General features: G+C 39.0%; 1 protein-coding gene across 6 annotated transcripts in view; it reads right to left on the bottom strand.

Annotated features, from left to right (window-relative positions):
- The window catches only part of RABGAP1 (RAB GTPase activating protein 1), a 153,473-nt gene that overhangs the window by 15,970 nt on the left and 110,217 nt on the right, over nt 1-27,286 (bottom strand). For all 6 annotated transcript variants that reach the window (XR_013336093.1, XM_077768190.1, XM_077768191.1 and 3 more), the window contains 6 exons: nt 21,118-21,231; nt 15,569-15,643; nt 11,895-12,020; nt 11,150-11,293; nt 9,173-9,214; nt 8,789-8,917 (listed from right to left, as the gene is read on the bottom strand). Coding sequence is in view for 5 of the 6 variants with exons in the window: in XM_077768190.1 (XP_077624316.1) it covers nt 8,789-8,917; nt 9,173-9,214; nt 11,150-11,293; nt 11,895-12,020; nt 15,569-15,643; nt 21,118-21,231 (630 nt within the window). In the remaining variant the exon portion in view is untranslated. The remainder of the gene's footprint in view (nt 1-8,788; nt 8,918-9,172; nt 9,215-11,149; nt 11,294-11,894; nt 12,021-15,568; nt 15,644-21,117; nt 21,232-27,286) is intronic.

The following is a 27,286-nucleotide window of genomic DNA, read 5'->3' as shown; positions in this document are numbered from 1 at the left end:
CCTGTCGGGTGTTTACAGGGCTGCCTCAATCAGAACTTATTCCTGGATTCTGGCTCTTGCCTATGGGAAGGCAACCAGGAACATAACACTATGCCCTGGCTGCAGTCTATAGAAAGATGCCCATTAAACACTTGGGGTGAGACCACAAGCTGGAGAGTGACATCTTTAAAGCCAGATCTTCTGCGGTTTAAGGCCAATGCTGGGGTAAATCTTTTGGGTACATGAGTGATTCACAAAGAAAGCACCTCAATAAAACATCTGTGTGATCAGTAAATTTATAAACAATCTTAACAGATCAATAGTAGAGGAAGAGAAAAGACATAAGGCTTGTGGGCAGCACACACTTCCTCCCCGTATTCTTTGCTGTCAGTCTGGGTAAATGACAAGGGGAGGACAGTGGATATGAAGCTCCACCTAGTGCTTTATTTAAAAAAAAAAAGGGGGGGGGGAGTTGACATCAAATCCTACAAAAGTTTCTCACAAATCTTCAGGATTCTTCAACTTCTCATTCTCACTCTGGGGTAAGGAAGAGTTGTTTCCCCCATAAACATATAAAAGGCTAATTACAAAATTATTTCTTCTACATTTCCTTACTCCTTATGATAAATGTCTCATTCTCAGAGCGGAAGGGTTGATTCTGCCTCAGCCCTATAACAGCAGTTACCATACACTGGGTTCCTGATAGATGTTAGAACCTTTAACACATGCTATCTAATTTGGTTCTGACATTTTGACGATAGGATCCAGGCATTTCTTTATGTAATTCCCACATTTTGCAAGCTTTCTGCCTTGAACATGATTTATTTTTATAATTAGGTAAACAAAATAAAGTCTGCTTAAAAAGAATTCTCATAGGGGCGCCTGGGTGGCTTAGTCGGTTAAGCGTCCGACTTTCGCTTAGGTCATGATCTCGCGGTTCATGGGTTCGAGCCCTGCGTCGGGCTCTGTGCTGACTGCCAGCTCAGAGCCTGGAGCCTGTTTCAGTCTGTGACTCCCCCTCTGTCCGACCCTCCCCTGCTCAGGCTGTCTCTCTCTCTCTCTCTCTCTCCTAGAAATAAATAAAACATTAAAAAAATTTAAAAAAAATTCTTGTAAAACAAAAAGAATTCTCATAATTCTGGGTTTCTCTAATGCAGAGCTCTTGCTTATTTCTCTAGATGACGGTCCCACCGGTGCTTCTGAAACAGTCCTCAGGGGTCACCCCTCAGGACTGGACACAAACAGAGCTCTACCATCTTCCTTGCTGGTCCAGAGTTCTGATTTTACCAGCTCCGGCTTGCTCCCCGATTTCTCCTCCTCACTTGTTCCCTGTCTCCACCCCCACTTGACCACCTTCCCCTCACCCCCACCACAAACAAAAAGATAAATAAAACCAACACTGCTTATAATGGATTCACAGCTGATCCTAACTTTTGGGGATTGGCGGCTATATACCAGAGCCGACTAGTTCAGGCTGACTCTGAAGAATGAAACCCATGAAAAGGCAGATGCCTGATACCCGACTGGGGAGCCACCAGGTACCGGTAAGCAGCAGAATCGGCGATTCCAGCCTCCTTATGAGGCTGCATCCAGGAGACCAGCACCTCTCAGCCTGTCTGTCCTGTAGTCAGTGCCTTCTCCAGGTCAGAACTGTCTCACTCATCATTGTCCCTTGTCCAGGCACAAAGAGAGCGCCCAGAAATTTGCTAAATTAATGAGAAAGGACCTCCTCTTTTTTGCATCAACCTTTCTTCTGAATGAAAATGGCAACTGAAGTGAACACACTATGCAGGCCTGGTCCCCCTGCCTGGACAGCCCCACATCTGGTTTACTCCCATCCACCTTTCAGACCAGAGTTCTAACATCACTTCTTGAGTGACCCCTTCCTTGGCACCTTCTTCCTCTATCAGGCCAGGTCTTTGTTCTATATTCTCACAACATCAAGTCAGTTCCTCCATGGTATCTGCCCAAGTTCCCAATTATTTATTTATGTGCTTACTTGATTGTCTGTCTTCCCACTGGGAAACCAGCCATACCTTGTTTTGCTTACCCTGTATCTCTGGTACCTAGCTCAATGCCTGGAACATAACTGGGACTCAATAATCAAATGTTGAACAAATCAAAGCCAATGGCTTTCCTTTTAAACTAATACGGATGCAGCTGGACATTTATTTATCCAACAGTTGAGCCCTGCCATATGCAGTGTTCCTTGTGAGGCACTGGTGATACAAACATGCATACAGAACACAATATGCATGCTCCACAAGGGCAGGGACTCTCATTGACTATAAAACTCCTAAGGCCAAGGTGCACAGCAAGCATGAAAATACTCAATGAACAGACATAGTCCCCATTCTTAAAGTCTAAGACCTTATTTGTTTCTTATTTGAGCCAAGGACCTGTTAGGTCTGGCTGTTAGGTGGCAACAACAGCACAGGAACACAGATCTGGAGTGACTCTTGTTTCTCATCCATCTCTATAGCATGTTCAACACTGAGCAGTTTTGGGCACATAAGAAAATCTATAAATGTTTGTTGATGTGAACTGGCTTAAGGAAAGTAGATACCTGAGCAGTCAGAACAGGGTAGGCCAAATGAGCACCGACGGTGATGATGATGATGATAGTTATCAAGAGAGCAGCAGCTACTTTAAAGGCATCATCAGATTTCCCTCTCTACAACCCTGCCGTGTTAAGCTACCTTGGGTCACATATCAGGCAAAACAAGGATGAGAGCCAAGGTCTGTGGGATTCTAAGCCACACTTGTAACCACTTGAAACAAATCAACATTCTATTTAATTTCTGAGCCGTTTTATTTAATTTGTTCAAAGAGTTCAGGCTCAAACTTCCTCAAAGATTACTAAACAGAATTAGGCATTCTGGTTCCACCATCAGAGTATTTTTCTAAAATGCAAGAAGCAAATTAGTAACAGAGAACCCAAACACAGATAAGAACCAAGGGAGACCAGCCTATTAAAATAAAAAGGTAGTGGGCAATGCTACCCTTGTGATAACCAGCAAAATTTAGAGATCACTGCAGAGAAAAAGAGCACTCACTCAGAAGTTTCCTCATGAAATCCAATTTAAAAGGTAGGAAACATGCACCGGAGTAAATCTATAGCCTGGTTTAGTCATAAGAAAAACTGAACTTGGCTACTGAGCTACAACTTTGCTAAAGACAGAGACTGAGCTTACCTACCATTACATGACAAACATCACCAAAAATGGACCAATACAAGTGGCTCTTGTCCCATTCATTCACTCCCTCATTTATAGTACGGCACAATGAATGGTAAGCATTGACTTTAGAGTCTGAAGTTCCTGGGATCTAACCCCACCTTCATCACTTACTAACTTTATACCCTTTGGGAGTTTCCTTCAATTTTCTAAGCTTCAGTATACGCGCCTATAAAATGATCTCACAGGATCACTGTAAGGATGAAGTCACTATGTGTAGACACATAGACACAAAATTCTGTGAACAGATTAAGAAACAAGACTGACGAAGCCACTGCAATCATAGAGCCTAAAGTCCTCACACACACTAACTACACAAATGATCTGAGCAGATAATGAAGTTCAAACTAATAGTGCTTTTAGCTCTTAAATAAAAATATCCCCAAGGACAAATACTCCCAAATGCCAAAGAGTTTTCTGTTTCTCCAAAGAGCAATGGTTAGGATTACATTAATTTCAAGGTACTACTATCTGGTTTCTGTAGTGTCTTTTTCTACAGGTAGTTTGAATTCTTGTACAATCACTTTAAGTCTCAAATACAAATCCCCATGAAGCAATCAATGGGTCAGAGTTCCATTTCACCTCAGGCAGGAATTCTACAGTGAAATGGTCAAATCTTCATTTAGGTTTAATCTAAGAAACCCATCAGCTACCTCTTTTATGGCTCCTACTTCTATCAAACTGGCCTTACACATCTGACTTATTCTCAAACATCTCTGTGTAGACATAAAAAAAAAAAAAAAAAGCCACACAGTTGCTCTCGCCTATTTCTTAAACCAAAAAACTGTAAGACCTATGAATTAATTTTTCCTATTTTCTCCCTCCAAACACGATGCATGGTACAGTTTTAAGTATGAAGGTGTGTGGCACTCCTAGCACCATTCTTGGAACAATCTATTTACAGAGGAAATCCTGGGGGTGCTGGCTGGCTCAGTTGGTAGAGTGTGAGACTCTTGATCTGGGGTTTGTAGGTTCGAGTTCCATACTAGATGCAGAGATTACTTAAAAATAAAATTTTTTTTTTTTTTTTTTTAATAAATAAGTAAAAGTCCTTTTAGATCTTCTATCAGAAGTGGAACCAGGGGAGTCTCAGTGGCTTAGTCAGTTAAGTGTCTACCTCTTGATTTCGGCTCAGGTCATGATCTCACGGTTCATGAGACTGAGCCCCAGGTTGGGCTCTGAGTTGACAGCATGGAGCTTGCTTGGGATTCTCTCTCCCTCTCCCTTTGTCTCCCCGCTCTGCTCATGCTTTCTCTCAAATAAGCAAACATTAAAAAAAAAAAAAAAAAAGAGGAAGAAGAAGAAGTGGAAACAATCTATCTGAACACAATGAGCCATAAAGGGGGAGGAACTCAATGGATGAATAATGAATTCTGATGTATGCTGTTAAATTTTAGATTAAGAGCAGAGATCTAAAACTTAAAAAAAAAAATATTTCAGTTCCATAATAAACTAAGGGGAAAGAGAGAGGAGGGGAGAAGTAAAAGGACTGAAAAGAGAGGAAAGGAGAAAGAGGCAAGTAAAGACAGACACAGAGAAAGACGCATAAAGAAAAGGAAGACACACAGGCAGAGAAGAATAGAGACCTTTTTGAGCAACACACCCATCTGGTGGCCATTTCAGATATTGCCACACCAAACTTAATTGCTGCTGCAATTCTGCAATGAGAAGGGGCAATGCAATGGAGTGGGAGCTTTGGGAATGTGGAGTCAGAAGGCCTGAGTTCCACTAGGGCTCTTGTCACTGCCCAGCTAGTACCAGTTGGGCAAGACTTCTATAAGCCTCAGTTTCCAGGTGGAAACTTGGCCTACATACCTCACAGGGAACTGTGAGGAAGATGAGGGATCTATAAAGACTATACAAATACCAGAAATTACAACATCAAAACTGTTAAAACACAACAACAACAACGAAAGTAGGTAACTGTTTCCGCAACTGGCATGTGAGGCAAAGCATTCCTAATTCCCACCTTAATCAGAAGTCAAGTTTTCAAGAAATTAAAAAATAATGGAATGGGATTTCAATAAGTTACAAAGTCAATGCTTCCTTTAAAAATTCTAGACCAAAAGGTTAAAAAGCCAGTTTCCAAGCCATTCACAAAGCAGAGATCCCTTTTCCACGTCTAGAGAGGGGGCTCCAAAACCACAGGCGATTAGATGCACTTTCTTGCTGATGGAGGCACTTCCACCTCGTGCAGGACACATGACACAGCGCTCATGACTGAGCTTACAGTGATTTTCCTTATTTTTGAGCTGGCAAATTATCACGGTGACTGAGGTCCTTTGCCAATAATTGGTTCAACTATTGCCTATATTTCCCTTAATAATTTTGGCATTAAGTATTAACCTACCAGAGTACAACTGATCACTGCTAACTACATTACATCCCACCTTCTAGCAGAAAAATTTCATTCCCGTGTCCTGGTCAATATGTAGGCTTTCCACATTGAGTCAATTTCAAGAAAGATTACTATTAGGGTGCCTGGGTGGCTTAGTCGGTTAAGCGTCCGACTTTTGCTTAGGTCACGATCTCGTGGTTCGTGGGTTCGAGCCCCGCGTCGGGCTCTGTGCTGACTGCCAGCTCAGAGCCTGGAGCCTATTTCAGAGTCTGTATCTCCCTCTCTCTCTGACCCTCCCCTGCTCACGCTGTCTCTCTCTCTCTCTCTCTCTCTCTCCCCTAGAAATAAATATTAAAAAAAAAAAAAAAGAAAGATTACTATCTTTCTCACCCGAGACCATGTGCAAGTAGGAGGCATCATTGAAAGTATACCCCCACCATACAGAGTTTTCCAGGACCAGAAGAAATTATGTATCTGAGCACAAAATCTGTGTGCTACCTTAACTCCTTGAAAGTATAGGGAAAGAAAGAAAAGAAAGAAGATTTACAAAAAGGAAAAAAGACATTAGACACCTCCAATCTGGGCTATGGAAATAAAGGAGGCATATATTACTAAAGTGTTTCAAGCTACTGAAAACCCAAAAGGTAAAACCTTCAGCTGGACATTATTTTAAGCCTTGCCCAAAGTCATATTAACTTTCGAACTCTTCTTTATAAAACACCATTTGGTATAAATTCAGCAGTACATTCATTTGTTCACTCATTCAACTAATTTTTATATGCCAAATCCTGTTCTTATGCTGGGGATTTGGTAGTAAATAAGATAAAGTCCCTTCTGCTGCAGGTTTAGTTCGGGGGGCGGGGGGCGGGGAATATCAAATAAACATCTAAAATAACATTAAGTAACAATGAGTGATATGAGGAACATAAGACAGGGTAAAGAGATCAGAGTGTAAAGTGTTGAGGGAGCTGCTACTTTAGACACTATAATTAGAGAAGGCCTCTCTGATGGCATGATATTTGAGCTTAAGACTCAATGAGGTGATGGTGATGCCACGTGGACATTGAGAGAAACATGATGGGTGGAGAGACCAGTCAGTGCAGAGGACTGAGGAATGAACATGCTTAGCCTGTTTGAGAACAGCCAGGAGGCCAAGTTGTGTAAAGTGTAAAACATAAGGGGGGAATGAAGGCAGTGAAATCAGAGATGGCCAGAAGTCAGACAGTGCAAGTGCCCTGTGGGCCAAGGCAGAATCTCTTGAGTTTTATTCTAAGAAACCATTAGAGTTTTAAGCAAGGGAGAGATGGGATAAAAAACCCACCTCTCCAAAAAAGAAACCAATAAAAAAAATTATGGAAACAGGAAGACATGGAGTCTACTGGAACATTCCAGAAGAGAAGTGAAAGTGATGGTTATACTAGGGTATTAGTAAGAAGGGAAGAAAAGTGCTCAGATTCAGGGTGTATTGTACCAGCAGGGCTGGAATGGAGGACCAAGATGTGGTGAGAGGAAGAGGTATCAAGAATAAGCAGGGGTTTTGGCCTGAGCAACCATGTTCCAGAAACTTGAGATGGGGCACTGAGAAAGGAGGTTCTGGAAGGGAAGAAATCATCAGCAAATAAGAGGCAGCTTCCTCTTGTGTGAACCAGGCTGAGGTGGAAAGAGGGACTCAGAGCTCACTTGGTTCTATGCTCTGTGCACAAACCCATCATCTGGGAAAATGTTACTGAAAAGTGTTCATTTGAGAACTGCCTGAAATGCCAGAGAGGGGAATAACCATAGGAAGAGCCATCAATTCTTGAGCCCTTCCTAATTACCAGGGACCATGCTAGTCACTGTATACATACTGTAGTTACAATCCTCACATATGAATGCACTTAACCACAGTCCCTAACACATAGAAAAATATCATTAAATGTTATCCATAGTACTTGTGAAGTATGTAACACTTTAAGGTGAATATTAACTTTAATAGTTATTTCATTATCTAGAAGCTTTTTTTCTTTTTCAAATCCTCCATTCATTTTATATTAGGATTTCTCTGGTTTCTCAGGATAATAGGTAGGTAGTTTGTATATTTCCCCCTTTCACAAAGAGGTTAGCCTTTCCAAGGTCCTAATAATATGCACAGACTCCAGGTTCAACTGCCTCCTGAACACCCAAAATCACATTATATGTCTTCCGGGGCATTAAAATCATCTAGGGTTCCATATTCCCCTGTTTTAACACTTCACACACGCTAGCTGTGAGGTACTCTGATTCAGGTACCTGGGGTTGCTTTCTTTTCTTTCAAGTTCATCAAGGTATTTAAACTTTTCTTGGGTTATATTTTATTTGCTACTTCCAAGTGTTTAAACAAGGGTAGCCTGAGTCAGCTTAGTGTGACACATAACCAGAAGTGGAAGTCTACTATTATTTTACGTATCAGGAAATTGTACCTTAAACAGGTAAAATAACTTCAAATTCAGATCTGATTTCAAGTCTGTGCTCTAGTCAGTAGATAATGGAATTTCTTCTACTCATACTATATGAATACAAAGAGATGCTGCCTTTTTGTAGATTAAAAAATTCTACGAATCAGAGGGGCTTGGGTGGCTCATTCAGTTAAGCATCTGACTTCAGCTGCTCAGGTCATGATCACATGGTTCATGAGTTCAAGCCCCATATCAGGCTCTGTGCTGACAGCTCAGAGCCTGGAGCCTGCTTCGGATTCTCTGCCTCCCTCTCTCTCTGCCCCTCTCCCATTTGCGCTCTTTCTCTCAAAAATAAATAAAAACACATTAAATTTTTTTTTAAATTATACAAATCAGAAATGCTACTGAAAGTGATGAAAATGAGGGAGTTTCCTTCATTAATTATTAGTTTCATTTTAGGGAATTACTGACCATAACAACAAATACTGAAAGTTAAAGGACAGCACAGGGGAAATCACAAAACCGGAGTCCTGCCACTACCTGCAGGACTCTAGGGGGCTAAAACCTCCTTGGGTTTTGCTCTATTCTCAAAATAGGGATAATAATTTCATTCCTAGAGTTCAAAGGCTGGGAGAGGCAATGAGATTTGATGCATAGGATAGAATATGTAAGAGAATATTTGGAAAAAAATTATATAATATGAAGAAAACATTATTATTTTGTTGTTACTATTAGTGTATTATAAATGTTCATAGTTTGATCAGGAATGGTAAGACATTAACTGAACAAAAGAATCTAAATTAATGCAAATACTATTTTACCTTCATGCTGCAAGCTAATTCCATTAGTTTTTTTGCATTTTCCTCTGAGCGATATCTCTTAGGAAGCTGAACCCTGAAGAACTTCAAGGCACCTTCAAAATCTGTCAATAGCAAGTCATCCTTGGAAGTCTTGAAGAAAGAAAGAAAACACAACCATGTACAGAAAAAGTTCTTGGCTATGAAGATGTACAAGCAGCATCTTATAACACCAGCACCTTTACAATCCCCAGGAGATACTTCTAGCCATTGCCTGAGCTACTTGCCCTTTAGCCAGTCAGGGTCAGGGCTACTATATGGCTGCTTAGAATGAGATTGACACCAAGACACTGCAAGTGCTGGACAGTATTTATTTACAATTGTATTTATTTACAAATAAATGTGTACCTTTAATAATCCAAGGGCAACATTAAAAATAACACTTATTCCCTGAAAGAGAAAACACACAAAAAAATATTTTCAGTGTTCATGTCTGGACTATTCAGCTGTCTGTCCCCAGAATGGCCCACAGTTTTAGATAAAGTATAAAAACTTAATTAAGAAACAGAATAACTTGAAATTATCATGGAAAATAATAAAACAGTTCTGCTACCAAAAAACAGCTTAAAATAGACCCCGTTTCCCAATCTTCTGAAAGAACATTTTTAGCCCTATTCTCACATTCAACAAGAACGCTTTTCCAAAGTATTCTATGCTTCTCAACCAAAACATAAGAGTCATAAAATTGTGATCTTTCAGGAAATAACTGCAGGTGGCCTCTTCCCTTATTTTGTGCCGCCCTACTCCAAATACAGCAGTCAGTCACTCTGTGTGTAAGCCCTCTACCCTAGAACAGAATCTGCTCAGGGCTCCCTCCAACCTGCCATTCCCTCAGCTAACCACTCTGGGAAGGCCAGGAACAAAGAAAAGATAGAAGGCATTAAGACCTGCTAAATTCTTTAAGTTTCTGGACCTCAGTTTCTATAACTAATATTCACCCAAGGGTTTTATGAGCTAATTAAAGTTTATTTAAGTTATTTGGCATGCCACTAGGCCCTTAGTAACTACTTAAGACAAATGGTTGTTTATAATACTGAAAAACTATAAAACTTAAAGATTTGATTGAGACTAGGAATTGGTTACATAAATTATGGTATACCCAAAGAATGAGATTTTGGTAGCAGGTAAGAATAATGGTATTATTTGGTAACAGTGTTTCTTACAGTGTTTCAAGCTGGGTAGAAGGTACAAATTCTTTAGTGGATTTTTGTATGCCTTGAATATGGCATAATTAAAAAGAAGGAAGGTACAGATGTGTGTCTATAATGTTCAAGTATATGAAATGAAGAGAGGCTACCAAATAGCATAATCATATATTAAAATATATTACCTACAGAACCATAATATACATTATTACATAATACTCCATATGAAAAAAAGTTATTCTATATAGTAATAATACATGTAAATAAACACAAAAAGCTGAAAGAATATACACCAAAATATTAAGAGTCACTACTCTCTAGAGAGTAGGATTAGAAGTATTTTCAAATCTTTTTGCTTGCTTTCTAGTTTCTATAATAAACATGTATTATTGGGGTGACTGGCTGGCTCAGTTGGTTAAGCATCTGATTCTTAAATTCGGCTCAGGTCAGGATCTCACGGTTCTTAAGACTGAGCCCCTTGTTGGGCTCTGTGTTGACAGCATGAAGCTGGCCTGGGATTCTCTCTTTCTGTCGCTCCCCAGCTTGCAGATGTGCTCTCTCAAAATAAACAAACAGATATATATTATCTTCGAATTTAGTTATTCTTTCCTTAAACACCCCATCAAACTATGTTTGGCAAAGACTATTATTTACTCTAATATCTTTCCTGTTTTAGTAACAGACCCTCCAATTTTCAGCAAATTCCGAACCTGTTTTTACAAACTCATCTGCAGCTAGATGTGGTCAAATATCAAGTTTTGGCCAATAAGAGAGAAATGAAAATTCCTGGAACCTCCAGGAAGTCTCTTTTAAAGGGGGACACACCCTCCTCTGTCCCCTGACCTTCTAGGGAAGGCAGGTTACTGCCAACCTTCTGGTTTCTTTTACATGAGTGGAGAGAACTAAACCTCTACTATAGTCACTGTGATTTTGAGTTTTTTCAATAAATGCAGTCAAACCTAATACTAATACAAATGTCTAGTATTGGTTTTCGTTTTTTTGTTGCTTTTTTAAACCAAGATCACGTTTTTTAAACATAATCACTAACTTTACCCCATTGCTTAAATCTCGATTTTTGAGCATTAAAATAAAATGACTAAGAAGAAATTCTGATTTGATGGAGCTGACACAGAAGAACACTGCAAACAAAAGCCAAAGTGCTCTGGCCTCTGATACCTACCTCACATAAAAGCAGGTCGATGATATGGAAGACCATGTAGAGAGGGAATTTTGCAGTGAAAAGCGTAAGAAACCACTGGGAGGCATACATGTGTGCTTCAAGGCTTATATCCAGGAAGTGGTTGTACAGGTCAGGGATATATTCCTGAAATAGCAAACTAATTAGGTTTGGGCACATATGCAGCTGTTCAACTCCCACTCGGGAGGCTCATAAATCTGCCAGGAATAGGCAAAAAAAAGTCACATATTTGTGTTTTCCTACAAACTTCCAAAGTGCTCAGAAGAACACTTATCATCAAGTATTAAGCAGGCACTTGGCTCTCATTTCCAGTCCACAAACTAGCTTTTGAGAGGAATCCCCAAGATGGTGACAAATATTTGGAATGAAAGTTTTTCTTTCCAAGTTATGAAATGTTTGGGAAAGTTTGTTTCACTTTTATTATGATATTCCTAACCAGTCAGCTTCGGAGCCTTGGCGGGTATTTCTTAACTTATTTTAAAGGCCCCTACAAAGTCATCTGATCTTTCGGGTGTTTATGAGATTGAAAAACCAGCTCACACCCATCAGGTTCACACCTTATTAATCTTGGCATTGTCATTACATAGTGAGAAATGAAAAACATAAAACTAGTCTTTAACTTGGATTGCTAAGGCAACCACCACTGCTCCCTGGCACCAGTTCATGGATCCAGCTCTCCCCAGTCCTGTACTCTTAGTGGTGAATGCAAGCTGGTTTCTCTTTTTACCTGCATGAGGCGCTCCAACTGGTAAAATTTGCAATGCAAATCTTCAAAGTTTTGCTTGAAAAGTTCCCTGAGACCATAGTCAAACATGATCTTGACCAGAACACTGAATGCCTGCTCTTCAGGCATCTGTAACAGACAGGGAATGGGGTGGGGGTGGAGGTGGGAATCACAACACATATACAGAAGTTTTCTCAGTATGTTAAATTCATCCTTCCAGCCCCATCTAAATGCTATGACATTTAGAGATATGTAGTAACTCAGGTAGTTGTGTTTTACAACATTCATTCACTCAACCAAGAAATATTAACGATGTCTATTCTGTGTCAGATACTGTTCTTATCCTCCAGAACTTTCCCATACAATCAGTATATAGTAAGTATAATATGAATTAGGTAGAAAGATCAGTGGGGATCCAAGAACAAGAAGGCCCAAGTCTGCCTAAGGGAGCCAAGAACAGGCTTTGCAGGACTGGATCTGAACTTCGCAGCAACAAGCTGACACACAAGTGTAGGTTTCATCTTCTCAAATCATGACACGTTCATTAAATCATTTTACCTCTTTAGCTGCTATTTCTTTCTAGTGAAAGTGCTTTTCTTCCTCATTGGCCAATTATAGCAGAACCTTAAACAGTCTAAGGTTTATAGTAATGCTCAAAGTACTAAAGTAATGTTCATGGTAATATATAAAATACTACAAAACCCCTCACCATTCAATTCTATTTACAGATGTGACCTCCATTTATAATAATACCTACATCTTCCATAGCTTGATGGAAAAACATTTCTCTGAGAAACTGGCAAAATGTCTAGTTTTCAAAACAGAAAAAAGGCACTGGAAATGTTATTTAAGGCTTGGTGTCACTGTAGCAAGCCTTCAAAATGTCAAGAAGGTGGGCGGGCTTCTGTGGAACAGGAGGACAGAAGTGGGCTGAGCAGAGGAATCACTGAGGATGAAGCAGAGCTATAGAACACATCACACTAAGTAATAAATGAGAAAAGCACAGCAATTTATTATTGGAAAAGGTAAGGGCATTTGGGGCAAAGGAACAGATCTCAGAGGTCTTTACCATGGAAGGCAGTTTCACAATTTTGTTCACATGCTGAGAGACAGTAGCATTTCTGATGTCAGGTAGCACATCTGCTTTTCCTCTGATCAAGCATTTAGCTTAATACAGTGGCAAGCAGCACAGAGCTCAAACCAAGACACAAGATTTGTTTGGGAAACCCATTTTAAAGGGGTTGTGATACTTAGATGGAGACAAATGTTCTTGGACTGAAGCTGAGAACAAAGAGAAACCATGCAGGCCTGAGAGACTTTGAGACATTAAGTCTTATTCAAACAACAAAACAGGGGTGTCTGGGTGGCTCAGTCGATTAAATGTCCGACTCTTGGTTTCAGCTCAGGTCAAAATCTTGCAGTTCATGAGTTTGAGTCCTGAGTCAGGCTCTGTGCTACGAGTGCAGAGCCTGCTTGGCATTCTCTTTCTCCTTCTCTCTCTGCCCCTCTTACTTTCTCTCAAAATAAATAAACTTAAAAACAAAACAAAATTTTAAAACTTGTACTTTTGATGGACATTAATTAGCTTGACTGTGGTACTCCCTTCACAATGTATAGCATATCAACTCATCAAATTACACACCTTGTGGATGTGTGTATACACACACAATTTTTGTCAACTGTACCTCAATAGAGCTGGGGGGAAAAACTTGACCTCTTTATTAATGTCATAACTTTATGATATTTTTACATGCTTACTAATATCAATAAGCTAGGTTCTCATGCTAAGAAGATACAAAATGGTTTTGGTTTTACTCATATTACAACCTATATACAAAATGGCTTAAAACTCTTCAAAAGCTGAGGCGCCTGGGTGGCTTAGTCGGTTAAGCGTCCAACTTTCGCTTAGGTCATGATCTCGTGGTTCGTGGGTTCGGGCCCCGCGTCGGGCTCTGTCTGACTGCCAGCTCAGAGCCTGGAGCCTGCTTCAGTCTGTGACTCCCTCTCTCTCTGACCCTCCCCTGCTCACACTGTTTCTCTCTCTCTCCTAGAAATAAATAAAACATTAAAAAAAAAAAAAAAAACTCTTCAAAAGCTTCCCCTTGCTTAGAGAAACAAAATCCAGACTCCCCGGCTGGCCTCCATTGCCCTCCTTAAGCTGGTCTTATTGACCTGTCCAGTTTACTCCCCATTCCTAACCACACCCACCATGCTCCAATCACACTGCCCTGAGTTTTCCGCATCTCAGTCCTTCTATGTAGTGTACTATTCCTTTAGCTGGTAGTTCTCTATTCTCCACTCTCTTGCTTTTAAAATAGTTTTCTTATTTTCCTAACAATGTTAGCTTTAAAAAGTTAAACAATATAAACAAGTACAAAAGTGAATGAAAGATACCCCTTCTCAATTTTCAGTGTTCACCTTGAAGGTTACCTCCAGAAGAGCCTGTAATATAAACAGGGCTCCTTTGTTATAATCTTGCATCAAACTTTTTACTATACGTTCATAGCACCATTGAGATAATAATGATGTACTTTGTGACTTTCTGCTTATAACCAGTCAGCTTCACTAGCTCTGTATCCAAAAAGATTGGGACCATGTCTACCTTAGTCACTCCTGATCTCTAGCATCTACTATGCTAAAGATGGAGGACCCATGAACTCTCTGCTAGCATCACCTGTGTGTTATTTTTGTCAAGCATTTTAATTTTAAACATGAGGAAATGACCAGACAAATCAAGAATGTGGAATATTTTACAAGACAACTTGCTTGAATTTTTTGAAACTGTCAAAGGCATAAAGCACAAGAAAGGCAAGGGAGGGGTAGTTTAGATTTAAAAAAATAAAAAGAAATGACAACCAAAAGCATTGCTTGAATAGTCACTGATCTTGGTTAGAAAAAAAAAAAAAAAAAACACCCTATAAAGGACTTTACTGAGTAAACGATTGGGGAAAATCAAATGTGGATTGTGTGTAAGACATTACTGAATCAATGTGGAATTTCTGAATGTGACTGCAGTATTATGGTTATGTCCTTAGGAGATTCATGTTCAAGTATTTAGGAGTAAAGTATGCTGATGTTTGCTACTGATTTTCCAAAAATAATTTCAAAAAATGTTTTTGGTAAAAAACGTGTACAAAAAAAAAAGAGGAAAAGAGACAGAGACAGAGAAAGTAGTGTGTAACATATTAATTGGTAAAACAGAACAAGAGTTTATGGGTATTCTATCTTAACATTTTTTTCAGCTTTGCTGTGGATCTGAAAGAATATCAGTAAGCTGGAGGGTAAAGGTCTTTGCTAAATAAATAAATGAATAAAATGGCACTAAAAAAGGCGGCTTCTCTGCTTCCTTCCCATCCCAACACAAAGATCCCCAAATAAATACTAAAGAACAGAGTCTACTTTACAGAATACAAAATGTCCCTAAGAGTTCAACGAAGACTATCCAATCATTCTAGCAATAAAAATGGAATCTACCCTGTACTAGTGTTCAACACTGTCATTTATTCTTACCAAGTTTCTCTTCCATGATGATACATTAAAGTAAAGGTTTCCAGATATAGGAGTCAAAACTCATGTATCAGAATCTGGACAAAGCCAATAAAAACCATGCTCAAGTTTAAGGCTAGTATAAGCTGAGGCAGCTCATGTGTAAGTCATAATAGAAACCTAATACTCACATGGAGAAGCAGAACAGCAGCTAGAAATGACTGGCCCTGGCAATAGCCAATCTCTTCATCATACACAGAATATGCCTGGAAAAAGAAAAAATACAGGAGGTGTAAATCAATGTAGTCACTCATGGGCCATACTTGCCCTATAGGACTCTGAACATAGGAACCTGGAAGATTCCCACACTCCACTATGGCATTTAGATGGTCAATGAATGATGCAAATATTTCTCTCCAATTCCATTTTTTTTCTTTATAATAAACAGAACTGTCACCACACCACTTCCTGTAGGCCAGTAGTGGATGAAGTTAAGCAAAAATCACTTCAGCACCAGAAAGTGTTGTTTTAACTCTTTGTCTTTGCTCATACTGTCTCCTATTCTGTCTGAAAAATGTGCTCTTCTTTCAGGCTCCAAGCTCTCCCATGATTCCCTCTCTTCTCTGTACTTCTATGGTACTTGCTAAACAAGTATAGTTATGCACTTACCACACTGCATTTTATTTTGTTTTGTTTTAATTTATTTATTTTTTGTGTGAGAGAGAAAGAGCACGCACTTGAATGAGCATGTGAACAAGAGATGGGCAGATGGAGAGGGAGAGAGAGAATCCCAAGCAGACTCCATGCTCTGTACGGAGCCCAACATGGGGCTTGATCTTACCACTGAGAGAGATCATAACCTGAGTCGAAACCAGGAGTTGGACACTTAACTGACTGAGTCACTCGGGTGCCCCTGACACAGCATTTTAAACGTCCATCTTCTCTACTAGATTGTGAGCTTCATAGGGTGATATCTTATCCAACCTAGTCAGCACCTCACACCTTCAACCCAGCTAGTCATACAGCAGGCTCCTTCTAAACACTGTTAACTTTATTCATTTTTCTTTCTGGGAAAAAATCTTTTGGCAAAGACACCAAAATACAATTCTTTCCACAATGCCAGTAATAACTTTTCTGATAAGAGGGACTTACTCTGAAACCATTTGTGGGTTCCTTTGGAATTCTTATTTTGTATTTTTCTTGGCAGCAGATGATCACCCATCTCTTCTGAGCATCTTTAACAGAATATTGACATCTAACATTCCTTGTGGTTTACTCTTTTTGGTTCTTTAGCTGTTTTTCTGAGGTTTTTTTTATGATTAAAATTTACAGTTCTCATGTAAGCTGTGGTGGAAAGGGAAATTCCTACAGATTGAAGACGCTATTCCCTGTTTGATAAATTTGTTTCTGAAGAAATTCCCTTTATTGTCCAGTTATTTTTTGTGACACGCTGTCTGCATCCCAAGAAAGCAATTCAGAATATGTTCAGAATAAAGATCAGTTAGCAAAATATGATGCCAATGCTTATTATATGAGAATTAAGTTAACATATACATGGGTTTTATCATTAGCTTTTGGTAAAACTATAGCTTTAAAAAGTACACACACACACACACACACACACACACACACGGTAATGTTTTCATAAACTCAAGTAGAATCTAATATAATCTCATTAAATTCCTCATGTCATCGAAGCTTATCCAACAAGAGACAGCAGACACAGGGGTGCCTGGGTGGCTCAGTCAGTTGAGTGTCCAACTTCGGCTCAGGTCATGATCTCACAGTTCGTGGGTTCGAGCCCTGCGTCGGGATCTGTGCTGACAGCTAGCTCAGAGCCTGGAGCCTGTTTCGGATTCTGTATCTCCTCTCTCTCTGACCCTCCCCTGCTCACGCTGTCTCTCTCTCTCAGAAATAAATAAAACATTAAAAAATTATTTAAAAAAAAAAGCAGAAAACACATATATTTTAAAAAAGACAAGATATGCAGAGGAGTTTAGAAACAATCTGTTTATATAATACAATAAGGTCTTACTTTTCACCGGTCCATTTAGTAAATACTAGTAAGTTTAATAATAATTTTGTTAAGACTGTATTACATGCTAGTAGTAATATATGCCAATACAGCTCTGTGGAAAGCAGTCTGACAATGTCTGTGAAGTTAATTAACAAGAAAGAAGCTTCAGAGTTCATCAGAGCTGGGCTGAAATCCCACTACTGCTAATGTCTAGGTCTGGACCCTTTGGCTCATTACTTATATTTCTTACTTGTAAGAAATGAGACTAATCTTAGTATTTGTATCATAGACTTGATGTATTCTCAGCTCTGTCATATAAATCGCTCAGCACATGGCTTAATTACTTATGCACTAGAATGAAATGTACCGAATTTCTACAGGTAGAGAATGGAGGGGAGCAGATTTTTCAGGTTCATGGAAAAGACTGAAGGAATACATACAGATGTGAAAGTACATGACACATTTGGGAAATGTTTGGAATATAAAATTCATGGAAGTTGTAATGAAATATGGGGAAGAAAAGGCATTTCATTAATTCATCAACATTTAGGGCACCTGGGTGGCTCAGTTGGTTAAGTGTTCAACTTTGGCTCAGGTCCTGATCTCATGGTTCGTGGGTTCGAGCACCGCGTCAGGCTCTGTGCTGACAGCTTAGAGCCTGGAGCCTGCTTCCGATTCTGTGTCTCCCCTTCTCTCTGCCTCTCCCTCACTCGTACTCTATCTTACTCTGTCTCTCAAAAATAAATGAACATAAAAAATAAAAAATAATTTATCAAGATTTAATGAGTACCTACTATGTGCCAAACGTTGTGCCAAGTGCTACAGATGCTAAATATATAAAGTGATTTCTGCCCTTATGAACTTCATGGTTCAGTTGGGAATTTGACACATAAATCAACCCAGAGTACAATGAGAAGTTCAATAAATGCGTAAAATATTTATGAATTAAGCCAGGATAGATTATAAAATGCCTTTAATGCTAAGCTAAGGAATCTGGGACCAGGAAATGAACTAAAAAATATTGACAGTGTTCTGTGGGTTATGAGGAAGCACTAAAGGCTTTCCTAGAAGCCCTGAAATGATCCAATTCTGGGGTCAACATGGAGAAAATAGTAAGTTGGCTATAACCCAAAGGTAGGGAGACTAATGCAGGGCAGCTTTTATAAAAGTGCTAGCAACATATGACAGAGGCCCTGTACTAGGCAGTGATTAGATAGAGAAGTAAAGGGGTGCCTGGGTGGTTCAGTCAGTTAAGCAACCACCTCCTGACTTCGGCTCGGGTCATGATCTCACAGTACGTGGGATCCAGTTCCATGTTGGGTTCTGTGCTGACAGCGCAGAGCCTGCTTGAGATCCTCTCTTCCTCTCTCTCTGCCCCTCCCCCGTTTGCATGCATGCATTCTCTCTCTCTCTCTCAAAATAAATAAATGTTCAGAAAGGGAAGTATGGCTATAAGAGACATCAATCCTATCAAACTCAATGTGGGCAAAGGAAATATCTGAAAACTAACAGAGAAATGATTATATCTTCAGCAAGACAATGGCATGGAGGGAAAAAGGAGGACTGTTTCTAATTAAAAGAGCCATAACAACTAAACATATGGATTTTCCAGGATTCTGATTCTAACCAAATGTATGAGGACATTTAGAGAAATCTGAATATGGCAGTTACTGGATTGTATTGGTGAATAATGATGGAAGCAACAGATGAATAATTATCTTATTTTTTAAAGATGCATAGTGAAGAATTTAGGATCATGGTATCTGAGATTTGCTTTGAAGTACTTCAGGGAAAAAAGGAATAGATGAAGCAACTGTGGCAATATGTTCATAAACATTAAATCTGGTGGGGGGTGTATACAATTTCATGACACTATTCAACTTTTACTATATTTGAAAATTCTCATAATAAAACATATTTTTAAATGAACTCACTTTTTAGACATTTTTGTTTGATGTACTTAACAGACTTTTACATGAAGACCAACTGGCAGCTAGAAATTTAGGCCTTGAGTGAATGTGGATTTGGGAACATCTGTGCAGTGGTGATAGCTGAAGCTTTGGGGCTGGAGGAAGGAGTCACCCAGGGGGACAGGCGAGAGCTACAGGAACTACTGACTGAGGACCTAGGGGAAGGCCTCTGTTTTAGGGGCAGGTAGAGAGAGAAATAAAATCAAGAAGGAGTTAGCAATGTTGTAAGAGAAGGGAGAACAAAACCAGGAAGGTGAGGGAGGTCAAGAGCAAAAGAACTGCAAGGAAGAGCACTATGAGACAGAAACTAGAGTGCAGTGGGATAAGGAGTTAGGGATCAGAGGCAGTCGGCACCGGGTTTTATTATGGGAAATTTTGCAGTAAGATGAGGCATAGCTGGATGGCTCCTTACGGGGAAGCACAACTGAGAAGGGGCTAAAGAAGGATGATCAGAGGGGCACCTGGGTGGCCCAGTCAGTTAAACATCTGAGTCTTGATTTTGGCTTGGGTCATGATCTCATGGTTCATGAGTTCGAGTCTTGCATTGGGCTCCCCACTTGGGATTCTCCATCTCCCTCTTTCTCAAAAATAAATAAACATCAGGGGGGAAAAAATGATGATCAGAGAAGAGTATTACAAAAGAAATGACAGCTTTGGGGAGATTAAAATTAAACCCAAGAAACATTTCTCTAAATCTAATTCCCCTTATAGTCTGAAGCATCTAGTTTATCACTGGAGAACCCATCTTTTATTATTAGGCTGTTCTAAAACTTGTTAGTTGTATTTTCTCAATCAGTAATATGTAAGTTCCTTAAGAGTTAAGTCTCATGCCCCATCTGTATTTCCTATGTAGTAGATGCTAACTAGGTATTTAATTAATTGGGGGGGGGGAGAGGGGGGAAGCTTAAGACTAGCTCTGAGGGCAAGGAAGGTTGACAAACTCTGGTCCTAGGTCCTCTTTTAGCCTTATGGCTCTGAAGCACCAAAATATTCTGGAAAATGGACTGCTGAAATTGAACACTTCCTTTACAGCTTTCCAGTGCAGAGTTTTTGACAGATACCAGTATTTCCCACCATTTATTATGCTGCAATGCTAAAAGTCCACCTTGATAGGCATCAGTACTTCCCACTGCTGGATGTGTCTTAGGTGCCAAGTTTGTAATTTAAAATGTGAATACCAAAAAGGAGTCTGCAGTGTTACAGGGCTCAGAAGCTCTTAAGGTAAAACCAATTTCTAAAAATTTAAATATGGAGCTAGGGGACTGTCAACTGAACGTCCCGATTAAAAAGGTAAAAGAACCCTAACCATTGTATTTATAACTGACTTCCTATTCATTATGAGCATAAAATTAAAAGTAACAACATAATTTCAGAAAGTCTATTCTCTCCTTTTTTGCCTTCTTAAATATGAAATACAAATTACACTTTGTAGGGGTGCCTGGGTGGCTTAGTCGGTTAAGCGTCCGACTTTCGCTTAGGTCATGATCTCGCGGTTCGTGGGTTCGAGCCCCGCGTCGGGCTCTGTGCTGACTGCCAGTTCAGAGCCTGGAGCCTGTTTCAGAGTCTGTGACTCCCTCTCTCTCTGACCCTCCCCTGCTCACGCTGTCTCTCTCTCTCTCTCTCTCCTAGAAATAAAATATTAAAAAAAACAAAAACAAAAACAAATTACACTTTGTAGTTATCGCTTCTGTAATTTCAAAGAACCAGGATCACCATTCAAACAGGTTTTTTTTTTGGGGGGGGGGTGAAATACCTTGCATATTTTATATAAGGAATCTTGCCCATCTCCTCCTGTGTCCTTAAAATAGTCATGGGCTGGGAATGTCCGGTTAATATCACGGGTGATAGCACTGTCCTGGGGAGACTCCTGTGGAAACATTAGGAAAGAGGTTTAGTAATCAGTCATGTACATACTTGTATGAGTCTTCTCATTTACATGCTTTAAAATAATGCAGGGACATACATACACATATGCATGCCCTGTGTTACTACATCTTCAGGCACCAACTGTTCAAGCGAAAGCAAAATCAAATATTAAGAAAAAGATATGAGAGAAAAGCAACCTGCTTACTGTATATACCTCAAGTATACTCCATCTCTATTGCAAGGAAGTGCAGCTGGTGACCTTTCTATCGCAAGAGGGAAAATATGGTAATCAAAACAGACTGCCCATAGGAAAAAAGTCAAGCTAATCTCAAAAGGAGGTAAAGTGCTCCCATTAGAAAAATTTAGTACAAAAATTGTTGCTTTAAAATGATCCTTTGGCATGAAGCCCATGTGCCAGGTTCTCAAAAGGAAAAGAGAAGTCCCTTAATTGGGGTTTATCCTAAGGGCAAATGGCACAAAAATACACACAGCAGTCTACTCAGTAGGACCCTAGACCACCAAATGTCAAGGGATTCAAGTAGGCTATGGGAAAATATACTTTCTTTTGCCAGTGGAGAAAACTAAACACATGTCAATAATATCAAGAAACTTTCATACCACATAGCAAGCATCCAGGTATTTCTAATAAATTCCCCTTGTTAAATTTTATTTGCTCACATGCTAAAGAACTAGAGCAGAGAAACATGACCTTCTATTTTAACAATGCATTGTCTTCATAAGACAACAGACTTGATTCTCCTTGGTGAGACTACATCATATTCAGCACACCATCCAAGAGCCTCATATTCCTGTTTCAAGATGAAAAACCAAAGTGATATTATATTCTTCTCTTGTCCAGTAATTTCTTCAGCTTTTTGGATTATCATGTTCCATGATAATGGAACCATTATCCATTAGTATTTTACAGTTGTGGGATTTGAACTAACTTTACATTTAAAAATTTTACTGAGTAAGTTTGACATGTAACATTGTATAAATTTAAGGTATACAGTGTGTTACTTTGATACATTTATATACTGTAATATGATTGCCCTTGTTATCCGTATTTATTACATTACATAATATATTCATTATACTGTGCATCAGATCTCTACGGCTTATTTAACTACTCAGTACAAGTTTGTACACTATCATTCTTATCCCCCAAAACTCCATTCCTGATGAGCTAACTTTAAAGCCTATGCTCTTTTTTTTTTTTTTTCTAACAAGTAAACTATTTATTCTTTCAAAGACACTGCCAAAGTGCTTTCTAAAAAGCTTTACTGGTATACTGCTAGTTTTTAATATCTTCTTAGCAGTTAAGGCAACTCAGAACCATGGTGCTCCCTGACAAAAGGACAAAACCCAAGGTGAGACCTGAGACCACAGTGTTATTGTCTAGTGGCAGCTTCCAGGCTGCAGCACACAGAGAGGGAACTGAAACAGAGCTGAGGTGGGGAGCGTCTCCCTCAGTTGAGTAAAGAGTAGAATATGGAGAGAGCCAAGTAGCTAGCAATTGTAGATCAGACTACTGGATAGGAAAAGCTGGAAAGAAAGAGATTTGCAGAGCTAGCTAGAGTCATGAATCATAAAATAAAAAGTGATAAACTGGACTTCATAAAAACTTTAAAACTGTACTATTCAAAAAGGCCACTGTTAAAAACATGAAAATGTAAACCTTGACCAGGACAAAATGCCTATAAAATCTATCTGATAATGGGTTTGTACCCAGAATATAAAACTTTGAAAACAGATAAAGAGGCAAACAACTGATTTTAAAAAGGGGGAATGGTGGGGCACCTGGGTAGCTCAGTCGGGGTTAAGTGTCCAGCTCTTGATCTCACGGTTCATTTGAGTGCGAACCCCACATCAGGCTCTGTACTACCAGTGGGAGCCTGCCTGGGATTCTCTTTCTCCCCCTTTCTCTCTGCCCTTCCCCTGCTCGTATGCACTCTCTCTCAAAATAAACAAACTTAAAATATGTATATAAATAAAAAGGGGGTGTGGTGGCAAAAGACTGAAGAGATACTTCACAAAAGAAGGCATACAGTGGTAAATAAGCACATGACAAAATTTCAGCATCACTCATTAGAACAACATAAACTGAAACCACAATGAGATCTTACTTACACCTACTGAAGGCTAAAATTAAAAAGATTCAAGATACCAAGTGTTGGCAAAGGGTGTGAAACAACTGGAACTCCCAGAAACTGCTGGTGCAAATGCAAAATGGTACAAATATTTTGGAAACGGTCTGGAGGTTTCATATAAAGTTAAATGTACAGTTTATCATACAATTCAGTGATTCTAGTCCTAGGTATTTCTCCAAAAGAAATGAAAATATGAATACAAGCAAAGACCTGAACTTAAATGTTCATGACAGCTTTATTCACACTAGCCCAAACTGGAAGCAATACAAATGTGCTCCAATGGGTAAATGGATAAATAAACTGTGGTACAATCCATATAGTGGAATACTACTCAGGAAAAAAAAAAAAAACAACCCATACACACAACATGAATGGATCTTCAAAAGCATTTTCTAACTGAAAAAAAAAAGCCAGACACAAAAGATTATTTTCCTTTAATTCCATATGTATGAAATTCTTAAAAAAAGATAAAACTGTACATATTTATAGAAAATAGATTAGTGTTTTGAAAAGCTAGAGATAAAAGAAGAAAACTGATTATTAAGAAACATAGAACTTTCTGAAGTTTGAATATAGAAATATTACCCATTACATCTATGGCAACAGTTAAAATGTATTTAATCATTCATTTAAAATTTGTGTATTTTACCGTATATAAATTACAACTGAATAAAGGTGATTTTAAAATGGAAAATTAAAAAGGACACTCACACAAATGAAAGAGAGACCCAATTTGATTCAAGCTCTTCAGATTAAGAGTTACCTGTCTAGGTAAATATATATCTGAATGATGAAAATGATATAAATCTATATTTACCTAAAGATCTTAAAACCAGGGGTATAGTTTAGAGGCATGCATACCCGAGTTTGAAGGTTGGCTCAGTCTCTTAAGGTGAACAACTTCTACCAGTGTCTGACATGTATACAGAAAAGACTGGATAAAAGAGAAAGGAGGCAACCTCCATCCAGCACTGCTGAGTGGTGGGACTGCCCTCTAAACACACACATGTACACACTCACTAGTGATATGCAGAATACACACACACACACACACACACGGTGCCTAGAATATATATTTTTATTTTTGTACATCTTATCTTCCCTATAAAACTATTCACATAGGTATAGAAATTGTGCTTTGGTTTGGAATTTTCCACAGAGACTAGCATAATGCAGGGCATATAGTCAGTCAAAGCTTGATAAATATACCTAATAATGTCCATGCTCTTCTTTAAAAAAAAATTTTTTTTTCATGTTTATTTTCGAAAGAAAGAGAGAGACAGAGACAGGGCACAAGCGAGGGAGGGACAGAGGGCCAGGGAAACAGAATCCGAAGCAGGCTCCAGGCTCTGCTTATACAAAATAAAACAAATCATCATACAATTATCAAGAGAAATGACAAGGAAAAGGGGACTAGATCAGAAATACAGGCTACATTATTGCGGATCAAGGACTTGTTTTTCAGCCTTGGGCACGTCAAGTCTCTTGAACTCGGTTTTAATTTTACCAAACTCACACGGTGTGAAACAGCAATGCAGAGAAACAGAGGCACAGGGGAATTAAGAAATCTTTCCCGTTAATAAGTCTCTATTTCATGTATAGCTCAAATAAGCAACTGTTTCAGTTTCAGTTCTAAAACTGTAGGATGATAAAAACTTACCTCTAGCATCATCAAGAGAAAAAACCCCCAATAAACTGGATTTAATTAAAATTTTCTTATAAAATCCAAATTGGCAAGGAAGAATTAACACTCACTATTTGCAGATGACATGATATCATATATAGAAAAACCCTAAAGACTCCAGCAAAAAACACCTAGAACTGATAAGCGAATTCAGTAAAGTTGCAGAATACAAACTTAATGTACAGATATTTGTTGCATTTCTATACACTAATAATGAAGCAGCAGGAAGAGAAATTAAGGAAACAGTCCCATTACCATTTCACCAAAAATAATAAAATATCTATAAAACATTGATGAAAGAAATTGAAGATGACACAAAGCAACAGTGCCTGGGTGACTTAAGTTGAGTGTCTGACTATTGGTTTTGGCTCAGGTCAAGATCTCATGGTTTGTGGGATTGAGCTCAGCGTCCTAAGGCCCCGCTTGGGATTCTCTCCCTCCCTCCCTCTCTCTCTCTCTCTGCCTCTCCCCAGCTTGCATGTGTGCTCTCTCTCGAATAAATAAACTTAAAAATTTGTATGAAACCACAAAAGACCCCAAATAGCCAAGGCAATCTTGAAAAAGAAAAACAAAACTAGAGATGTCACAATTCCAGACTTTAAGTTATACCACAGAATTATAATCATCAAGACAATATGGTACTGGCACAAAAACAGATACATAGATCAATGGAATAAAATGAAAACCCAGAAATACACCCATAATTGTATGGTCAATTAATACTTGACAAAAGAGGAATGTACATAAAATGGGAAAAAGACTGTCTCTTCAAATGGTAATGGGAAAACTGGACAGCAACATTCAAAAGAATGAAACTAGACCTACCATATACAAAAATAAACTCAAAATAGATCAAGGACCTAAATATGAGACCTGAAATAACAAAAATCCTAGAAGAGAGCACAGGCAGTAATTTCTCTGATGTTAGCCATAGCAACATTTTTCTAGGTATGTCTCCCAAGTCAAGGGAAATAAAAGCAAAAATAAAGTATTGGGACTATACCAAAATAAAAACCTTTTGCACACCGAAGGAAACAATCAATAAAAGACAACCTACTGAGTGGGAGAAGATATTTGTAAATGATATAACTGATAAAGGGTTAATATTCAAATATATAAAGTACTGATATATCAGTCAGAGAAAGACAAATATATGATTTTGCTCATATGTGCTCAATTTAAGAAACAAAACAAATGAACATAGGGGAAGGGAAGATAAGATAAAAACAGAGAGGGAGGCAAACCATAAGAGAGACTCTTAAATACAGAGAGCAAACTGAGGCTTGCTGGAGGGATGATGGGTGGGGGGATGGGCTACATGGGTGACAGACATTAAGGAGGGCACTTGTTGGGATGAGCACTGGGTGTTATATGGAAGTGATGACCACTAAATTCTACTCCTGAAATCATTGTAACACTCTATGTTAACTTGGATTTAAATAAGTACATAAATAAAGAACTGATATGACTCAATACCCCAAAAAACCAAATAATCCAATTAAAAATGGGGAGGAGACACCTGGGTGGCTCAGTGAGTTAGTTGAGCATCCAACTCTGGCTCAGATCATGATCTCATAGTTCGTGAGTTTGAGCCCCACATCAGGCTTGCTGCTGTCAGCACAGTGCCCACTTCAGATCCTCTGTCCCCCTCTCTCTGCCCTTCCCCCTGCTTGCTCTTCCCCCCCCCCGAAAATAAACAAACATTTTTAAAAAAAAAAAACAAAAAAACGGGCAGGGGCACCTGGGTGGCTCAGTCAGTTAAGCATCTGACTTTGGCTCAGGTCATGATCTCGCAGTTCCGGAGTCTGAACCCACGATGGGCTCTGTGCTGACAGCTCAGAGCCTGGAGCCTGCTTTGGATTCTGTGTGTGTGTCTCTCTCTATCCCTCCCTCTCTCAAAAATGAATAAACATTTTTAAAAAATTTTTAAATGGGCAGGAGACATGAACAGACGTTTCTCCAAAGAAGACATACAGATGACCAACAGACACATGAAAAGATGCTCATCATTAGGGAAATAAAATCAAAACTACAATGAGAGTGGTGCCTGGGTGGCTTGGTCAGGAAAGCATGTGACTCCTGAACTTGGGGTCATGAGATTGAGCCCCATGTTGGATGTAGAGATTACTTAAATAAATTAATTAAAAAACAAAACAAAACTACAATAAGATATGACCAGATACTTGTCAGAATGGCTTTAAAAAAAAAAAAAAAAAAAAAAG

This window comes from Crocuta crocuta, unplaced genomic scaffold (assembly GCF_008692635.1).
Source record: "Crocuta crocuta isolate KB4526 unplaced genomic scaffold, BGI_CrCroc_1.0 scaffold35, whole genome shotgun sequence".
Lineage (NCBI taxonomy): Eukaryota > Metazoa > Chordata > Mammalia > Carnivora > Hyaenidae > Crocuta > Crocuta crocuta.
Note: the sequence above shows the minus strand (reverse complement) of the source record. Positions and strands in the feature narration are given on the sequence as shown.